This window comes from Macrotis lagotis, chromosome 2, assembly GCF_037893015.1.
Source record: "Macrotis lagotis isolate mMagLag1 chromosome 2, bilby.v1.9.chrom.fasta, whole genome shotgun sequence".
Lineage (NCBI taxonomy): Eukaryota > Metazoa > Chordata > Mammalia > Peramelemorphia > Peramelidae > Macrotis > Macrotis lagotis.
In genome coordinates this window covers 189,082,555-189,091,193 of record NC_133659.1, presented here as the reverse complement: position 1 = coordinate 189,091,193, position 8,639 = coordinate 189,082,555, and the positions used below count along the sequence as shown (strand labels likewise).

At 54.8% G+C, this 8,639-nt stretch overlaps 1 protein-coding gene across 3 annotated transcripts; it reads right to left on the bottom strand.

The window, feature by feature from the left end:
* On the bottom strand, positions 1 to 7,990 carry NR1D1 (nuclear receptor subfamily 1 group D member 1). 3 transcript variants are annotated; one of them, XM_074223996.1, is made up of 8 exons: positions 7,364 to 7,990; positions 4,274 to 4,627; positions 3,708 to 3,796; positions 3,352 to 3,496; positions 2,075 to 2,718; positions 1,506 to 1,691; positions 934 to 1,144; positions 1 to 588 (listed from the first exon to the last, which is right to left on the bottom strand). In XM_074223996.1, exons 1-8 carry the CDS (start codon positions 7,395 to 7,397, stop codon positions 389 to 391), a joined length of 1,863 nt encoding a protein of 620 aa, XP_074080097.1. In that variant the 5' UTR covers positions 7,398 to 7,990; the 3' UTR covers positions 1 to 388. The 3 variants fall into 3 exon arrangements, with proteins under 3 accessions (XP_074080097.1, XP_074080099.1, XP_074080098.1); XM_074223998.1 differs by lacking the exon at positions 7,364 to 7,990 and adding an exon at positions 6,632 to 6,676; XM_074223997.1 differs by lacking the exon at positions 7,364 to 7,990 and adding an exon at positions 6,494 to 6,596.
* Positions 7,991 to 8,639: the final 649 nt, after the last annotated feature.

The window sequence follows — 8,639 nt, the reverse complement described above, 5'->3', positions numbered from 1 at the left end:
TTTGCCAGTAGAGTAGGCTCTTGATCCAGTAAGGTACCCTCTTCCCCTAGCCCAACACACATCACAGAAACCAGATCAGATAGATGTCAACTACTGATTTGAGATGGGAACAGGACACATCAAGTGATGGGGGGTCTCAATGGGAAGGGAAGCGCAGTTCCATGAGAAGGGAGCTATTTACAAGAGGGTGGGGGTGGGGTGGGGTGGGGTGGGGTGGAGGGGGCAGAGGCTCATCGTGGAATATTTTATAACAATATAAATAAGATTCTGGGAAGAGGGACGGTGTTCTGTCTTTTTTGTCTCTTCAAGGAGAGAGAAGTGCAGAGTTCAGTTCTGTACAAGGAGAGGGGCCTGCCAGAGGCAGTGGCTGGAGGGAGGGAGGCTCCAGTCACTGGGCGTCTACTCGGAAGGACAGCAGCTTCTCGGAATGCATGTTGTTGAGGGTCCGGAGGTCGGGCAGCTTAAGCAGTAGCTTGGTGAAGCGAGACGTCTCTGAGGGCCTGTTCTTCAGGACCAGGGCCCTAAGTGCTCGGAGCAGGGTCTCCTGCAACTGCTCCACAGAGGCTGAGTTCTCCATACCAGACCGGTCTGTTGGGAGAAAGGAAGAAGGCAGGGAGTGAGCGAGGGGATGTCAGGCTGGGAAGGCCCCTGGATGTGGGCACTACACTGATCACAAGCAATTCAGAATGGTGGAAGAGGGTAGAAAAGGACACTATAGGATTCTTGTTAGGGGCCAGGGAAGGAGCATGGTGAGTACACAAGTCCTCACCAACCTCTCAGGTCTTCAGAGGATATCAAAGAGGCAACAGAAGCTAGCCCGACATCCCTTTGCTGGAGGGGTCCAACTGGGCCTGGGAGGCCAGGAGCCCGTGGCGTGGCTACAGGGCACCCCTCCTCCAGCTCCCCCTCCTGGGGAACCAAAGCCGAGCCTACCTGCAGAGACCAGCACTACAGCGGTGAAGAGCCCCAACTCCTCCTCTGTGAGAGCCAAGGAGCTGAGCTTCTCACTGAAGTCAAACATGGCGCTGAGCAGGTCGCCCATGCCCATAGCGCCAAGCTCCTGCAGACTGTACGTTGTGCGGCTCAGGAACATGACTGTCTGCTCTTTCACATTGAACAGTGAAGCAAAGCGTACCATCAGCACCTGGGGGAGGCAGGGAGTCAGTCTGGGATGGGGGGGGGGATGCATCGTCTGCCCCCTAAACTGCCAAATCTCACCAGTTAGGGTTCATTTGGATGATGTTTTTAAATGTCCAGGATATATCTGTATTTTCCCTAAGGAAGAACTGCCTTTTAACCAGTCTCCTTTCCAAGAAAGGAAAATGGGAGAGAAAACATCCTGCTGTGGGAATCTACAAGATAACCTCTCCTATTCTCAGTCCAAGGACAAGTAGAAAGAATGGTAAAGGTGGAGTTTCCAAAGAACCCGGAATGGAGATTAATGTCCAACCCTAGAAAGTGTCCCTGTCTCCTCACAACTGGTACTCCAGGTCAGGGGAACATACCTCAAAGGTACCAGCCTTGAGCAGGGTGACCTGGTCGTGCTGAGAGAGGTCGCAGAAGCCTGGGATGTGCTTAGCAAACTCTACAACTTCACGCACAGCAGGCGTGAAGCTCATTGAGAAGTCCTCCCAGATCTCCTGAACGCTCCGTCCACTTCGTCCATGGGGATACATGTTCATGGGGCAGGCCTTGAGAAGGAAATGAGAGGATGTCAGTCAAATGGTTCTAGAGGAAGACCAAGATATAAATTGCAGGAAAGGGATGCTCTATGTGGATTTTGCCCTAGGTCAGACTTTTAAAGGGTGGTTTATCCAACTTAAATAGTAAATAGGAATGAAAGTGAAAACAGAGTACCAGACTGAAGGGAGTGCTTAGGCAAAGCCTGGTAAATGGGCTCTGTCCTCGGGGTTCTGGACCACTAAGAGACTCATGGCACCCTTCTCCTCTTAGAAAAGGGGACTGTCCCTTATGGTAGAGACTCCCTAAAAGCTGGGGGAAGTACTACTTTAAACTTACAGTTCTCTGCCACCCCATCTCAAGTCCAAATCCAGGACATACTCTCACCACTCACCAACAGAATGTTCTTTGATCGGTCCTGCCAGGGGCAACCAGTTGAGGTTTCAGCCTCTGGGGTTTGATACATGTGGGTAGGGCAGAGGCGATGCCCATTGCTATTATGCTGGTGGCAACCATGATGAGAGGCAGCAGCTGGCCAGGTTGGTGGATATGTGTTTGGAGTTGGACGAAGTCCATTTAGGGCTTCATTGTGGCGCTGGGTGGCAGCAGAATTGTTGTCATCAGGTGTTAGAGGACAGCAATGGTTTTCCCAGTGGGGTGTTACAGATGTTGGGGGGCCACTGGGTGTCTGGTTGGCATTCAGACCATTGGGTGCAGTGCCCAACTTGTCATGGGCATAGGTGAAGATCTCTCTGTGGGCCCGAGCCACCTGGGAGATTACATCCTCCACTTTGGCCTCGGGACTTGGAGATCGAGGTGGTGTCAGCTGCTGGGGAAACTGAGAGAAGCCCACAAGGGGTGAAGGAGCTGGAACTGGGGGTGGTGAAGAGCCCAATGGGCCAGGTGCAGGGATTCTGGCAGGTGAGGCCTCAGGTGGGCACTGAGTGCTCAGCTGGTTATTAGCCAGGTTCATGGCACTTTGCATCTCGGCAAGCATCCTTTGCTTCTCTCTTTTTGGAATCCGTCCAAAACGTACAGCTGGTGAGTAGGGAAGGGAAAGATGTCAGGAAACTCTCCTCCCTCCCTAGCCTCTCTTCCTTCCCCATAATCAAATCTGATCTGCTCTCATTCTGAAGAAGGGTTCATGACACTGAATACTGTAAGGGGGAATGGGGTCAGAGGAGCCAACTCCAAGTTGAGTATACTAAGAAGACAGGGACAAGCCAGTCTGGCCTAGGAGGAGCTACAGGATGACTCACAGCTCTAATCAGAGTCCTCAAGGGTATCTGGACCCTTGGGAAAAGCACAGGGTCTGGGTGTCAGGAGTCTGAATTTCAATCCCATCTCTATCGTTAACCAGCTGTGAAAGTCTCTCCACCTCTTAGGGCCTTTGGGTCTTCCTCTAATACAATAAGGGAAGTGAATGAAGTGACTGGCTCCTCAGGACCTTTCAGCTCTAACAAGTCTATAAAACCATGTATCTGTTGATCTAGAATTCTCTAAGGAAATGGGGTGCAAATTATTCTGTAAAGCCATTTCAAGTTTTAGGAGCAGGAAAGAAAAGAGCATTCTAAAAAATCGATCCTGAAGGGCAATAGGAGTTCAGAGCTGGGATCTGGGATAAGTGGGGAGGGTAGTGGAGGGTGGGGGAGAGGGCGATCAGGCCCTCACCATCTCGGGACATGCCAACAGATAGGCATTTCTTGAATCGGCACTGCTGGCAGCGATTACGGTTGATGCGGATGATGGAACAACTTTCATTCTTTAGGCACTTTTTGTACTGGATGTTCTGCTGAATGCTTCGTCGAAAGAAACCCTGAAAGGAAAGTGGGGGGGAGGCATTAGCCAGAGTCAATGAGCCCAGGCCAAGCTGGGGGACTAGAAAGAACCATAAACCTACCAAATCCCCCCCCACCCCACCCCCACCCCATGCTGTGGATTCAAAAGGCCCTAGAGATCAAAAGCTCAGTTATCAGCCCTTCCTCAAATCTCTGGGAAATTCCCCAAAGCCCCTGTAGCCTGTTCACCTTGCAGCCTTCACAAGCGTGGACTCCATAGTGGAAGCCGGAGGCAACATCCCCACACACCTTACAAAGGAGCACCATGCCATTGAGCTCTGGAGGAAAGGATGGGTGGAGGGTCAGAAACAAAAGATTAGCCAGCCTCTTTGTGGGGGTTTCGTCATTGGCCCCCAGAGAGAAAGGATTCAATTCCACGAGGCAAGATTAGGTTTGGCTATAGGAGGCATAGCCCAACTGAATTTTTCTAGGTTGATTTTTTTTTACTTTTTTATTTTTTTTTAGATTATTCAAGGCAATGGGGTTAAGTGGCTTGCCCAAGGCCACACGGCTAGGTAATTATCAAGTGTCTGAGGTAGGATTTGAACTCAGGTACTCCTGATTCCAAGGCCAATGCTCTATCCACCGTGCCACCTAGCCGCCCCCCTAGGCTGAGATTTTTTAAAGGGAAGAGGAGAGTGAGAAGGGGCAAGCTTATTCATTTTTCAGTGAATTGAAAATTATGCAAAAGTAGGAGAAATAATCAAAACCTGTTTCTTAACCAGAACCCCCCCCCCACCTACTCCAGGACTCACTGGTGATGCTGCTGGTACTCTTGCTAGGGGACACTCGACTACTGTCCTCCATGGCTACTTGCAGTCCTCCAGGGGAGCCTCCATTATAGAAGGAGGCAGAGGAAGAAGAGGAAGAGGAAGAAGAAGAAGATGAAGATGATGATGGGGAGCCATCTTCCCTCAAGCCAGGTGGGCCACTCCCAAAGGGCCGGCCTGGATCCTGGGTGAGGGAACCAGTAGGGGAGGGTGGAAAGTAGGTAGGGAAGGCATGGGTCAGAGACTGGAAGCTGCCATTGGAGCTCTCACTGCAGAGAGAAACAGGGCTGGTTCGGCTGGGAGATGAGCCGTTGGAACCAATGTAGGTGATGACTCCACCTGACAGGAGATAAGAGAACAGAAGAAAGGAAGGTTAGCCATAATAAAAAGATCTTTTGGGGACTATCTTATCTCCTCAAAGTGCTATCCAACCATAAGGAGTTATCCAATTGCCCTTGAAACTGAATTGGATAGAGGCTACCCCTGTTTTGACCCCCTCCATTTTTGCCATTTCTCTTACTCTAAAAGAGACCTAAAATGATGCAAAGTTCTTGATCTTACACCAGTGGGCAAGTCCCTCTCATCCAACACATGTTATTGAAGTTGGCAATGTAAGGCAGAAGGCCTTGTATTCTGGCTCCCACAATTGTCTTGGGTCCCCTCCCCTAAAGAACATGAGTTGCTCTGGTTGACCTAGTTGTACATGGCTAAACCTAGGAGGATGAAAGGAAGGAGGAACCAGGTCACAAGACCTAGTTCCTCCAGGAAAGAATTCTGATCTTAGTACCAAAACAACCCCTAAATATGAAGATTCAACCTAAGGCAAACCCCCAGTGGAGAAAAAAGGGCCATGTTAAATAAAGCAATGAAACTCTTTTCCCTAGTTTTCTCAGTTTTCAAGATCATGTCTTCTCCTAAGATTTCCCAGGAAAACAGAACAGTTAAAAGACATTTTTAGAACCTCTTCACTTTAGGGTTAGGAGAAAAGAAGCCCAATATAGAAATGGCTTGCTCAAGGTCATATAACTAGTAACGAATTAGCAGATCAAGGATTCTAACCCAGATTTTTAGACTCTAAATATAGTGCTCTTTTCATAACAAGATCTTTTAATATTCATTGTTCCATTCATATGATTCCTGTATTGAGGAAGAATGAGCTCAACCTTCTAGCATGAAGCCTTGCAGAGGACACAACTAGAGTGTCTGTATGAGTTTCCCAGATGGGCATAGTGGTGACAGCTGGTTTGGAGCATGAACAGTCAAACTTAGAGCTGGAGATTATAGCTTCCCAGATTCTCTCCAACAAGGCACAAGAGCTTTGTCCCTTTGGGTAGTGCTGTCATCTGGAAGATACCTGAACAACCACACCCCTAAGGTGCCAATCAGGGGATCGGAGGGAAAGGGGCACGATGCCAGCCACACCCATGTGGAACCCTTGACCTGCCTTCAGTGCAGGACAGACTGGGGTGGACCTGGGAGGTGAGGCTGGAGGACACGTGTGAGCAGGCATACCACACATGATGCCTAAATAGACACATGCTGACTGCTCACACACACTGACACAGAGATGGGCGGGGACAGCCTCAAAATAGCTCCAGCCTGGGCTGGGTAAACCCAATTCTACATAAACCAATTGCGCAATAATCCAACTCCTGGAGTTTCAAAGTTTGGAGGCGGTAGAGGGAAAATGAACCCCAGTCTAGTAATAAATCAATCTGACCCATGCTCCCCCAAAGAGAGATTGGTATTGATATAGGTTGGCTATCTATAATCCAGTGGAACCTCCCCAACATGGAAAGGCAAGAAGTTCCTTTTCCTCATTTGCTTTTAAGAGCTGAGACACAAGTTGGTGATGATTCTGGTTGTAACTTGATAATTTATATGGGGGGGGCCGGGGGTACGCAGAATAAAAGGGGTGGGAGCGCAGCGAAGGCCTGGGGGCCAGCAGAGATCACGCAGCGGCGGGTACAAGAAGCAAGCAGACAAGTCCCGGAATCCGGGCTGCGAAGGCCGGGGCAAAGGGAGCGGGCAGCGGCGCGAGGCCGGCCCCGTCGGGCTGCGGGCAGAATGCGGCAGGGCAGAGGCTCCGGGCACTGGGACACGGAGGCGGCGCAAGGTCACGGCGGGCCGGGCCGGCTCGGCTCCCCGTGGGGGAGGCGGGCGGGGGCCGTGAGTCAGCCCGGCTTCACCCGGATCGCGGCGCACCGGGCGGGAGGGGCCGGGCCCTCAGCCGGCCACACGGCCCCGCTCCACGTGTGCCGCTCGCACGTGGCTCCCCAACGAGGAACCCCGGAACTGGAGACCCCGCCCCGCGAGCTTCCCGTCAGGCCAGCGGGGCCCCACCTCGACCTCCCAGAGCCCGGGCCTCGGGGGCGGAGCTGAGGGGGAGCCTGCGGAGCTGCACGGGGCGGGAGGAGGGGGAGGGGAGGGGGCCCGCGTTGCCCCGGAGACGGGGAGGCGGAGCTCATTATGTAACGGGGCCGGGAGGCGTCGGCCAATGGGGAAGCGGCCGCGGCGACGGCTGAATGAAAACAAACGCAGCACGTGGGCCCAGCCCGGCGGCCATGTGAGCCCCGGGGCAGCCGGGGCTCCGGAGCCGACCCTGGCCCGGGCCCAGCTCCCGCTTGCCCTCCCCCCCCTCCCCGCCGACCCAGAAGGAGGGTCTGCTCGCCGGGTGCCCCGCCGAGGGCGCCCCAGCGGCGGAGGGGCCCCGCTCCCCGGCCCCCGGCCCCAGCCGGCACAACCCTCCCTCCCTCCCTCTCGGGTTTCAGGGAAGCCCCTGGAGGGGAGGGAGGCCAGGCCGGCCCCGGGGCCTCTGCCCCGCGGCGCCAGGCAGGGCTGCAAGGCGGAGGGGACGGAGGGGCTGCTTTCGCGGTCCCCAGCTGGTCCCCTTCCCCTCAGCGCCCACCCAAGGGGCGCCCCCGGTGAGGCGCTCTAAGGAGACTCCTTTTCCCACCCTGAGGCATCCTTGGGGGCCAGGCCGGCCGGCGTCCGCGTCCCCTCCGCCTGCCGCCCGGAGAGGGGAGACCCTGGGGGAGGCGAGTGGTGCAGCACTGGTAGCCGGGGCCGCTGTACCTGTATTGTTGTTGGAGTCCAGAGTAGTCGTCATGTCTTCACCAGCTGACGGCTCTCATCCAAACAGGACCGGCTCTCGGATTGTAGTCTCGGCCTGCGGCCCTCACGCGCTGCGCACCGGCTGACCGGCCTAGCCCACTCGGGGTCGGGGGCCGCGGCTCCCGGCCACAGAGCCTCTCCGGGAGAGGACGAAGTTGGGGCGGCAGAGATCCGCTTTGCATGGGAGGGGCAGCAGGGGAGAGAGGGTGCAAACAGCCTGCAGTCTCCAGAAAAAAAGGAAGAAAGGGGAGGGTCTCTGCAATGCACTGTAGGGGCTACTGCCCGGAGGCTGTGCGGCAGCGCGGTGTAGCAGTCCAGGAGGCGGCGGATGCCAGTGGTCCTGCAGGGAGAGAGGCTGGAGGCAGGAGGCGGGGAGGTGATGGGGAGAGGACGAGTGCCCTGATGCGCTCGCTCAGCTGCAATATTTCACTCTGCCAATCTCAGCCGCCTTTTGCCCGAGCCGCTTTCTGAGGGCACTGCGCAGGCGCCAGAAACCTAGGGCTCCCGAGCCCGCACGCGGCACTGGAGCAGGTACCATGTGATCCCAGGGAGCGCCTCGTGCCCCAGTGACACACTTTTCCAGCAGCAGGCACGTTGAATCTAGGGCGCCTGCGTCGCCCGAGGGTCGCTGGGATTTGTAGTCTTTGTAAAAAACCAAGCTTCCTCCACAGCCTTTCAATTCCTTCTGTCTTGGAAAACCTCTATCGTGGCCCTAGGCGGAGCTGGAAGTGAAGTGGGATGGGGCGGAGAGTAGGGGGGTGGCGGGTTTGTTAAGGGTGTGTGGCAGAAGCATGTGAATTCCTGAGGAGTGACTGGCCAGCCTGGCTGCGCCCTGGGAGATCAAACAGCCCTTTCTGCAACCTTGCAAACGTGAGGGGTTCACGTGATTGCAGAACTGACCTCGGCCTGAGGTTGCCAACCACACGGGGAAGGACAACCCCTGCCAGGATGTGGGAGCCTACCCCGGAGCCTGGAGGCTAAGCCTTCTAATGCCCCTGAGCCCCGTGTCCCCGGGCTAGGAGGAAATGGGACTTTTCTTTTGCCAGCTCCCTCCATTCTCCCCTCACCCGCGGTGGGGACTCCTGGAGGACGAGCAATTAAGCGTCCTTCTCCCCCGGAGCAAAGGGAGTGGCTGGTTCCTGGGGAACCTAAGGTGCGCTAGGAAAGCCCTGTCCTTTTGGCTGACAACCCTACCTACTGGAGGTGACTTCGGCATTACTCATTTCCCTTCCTCTGG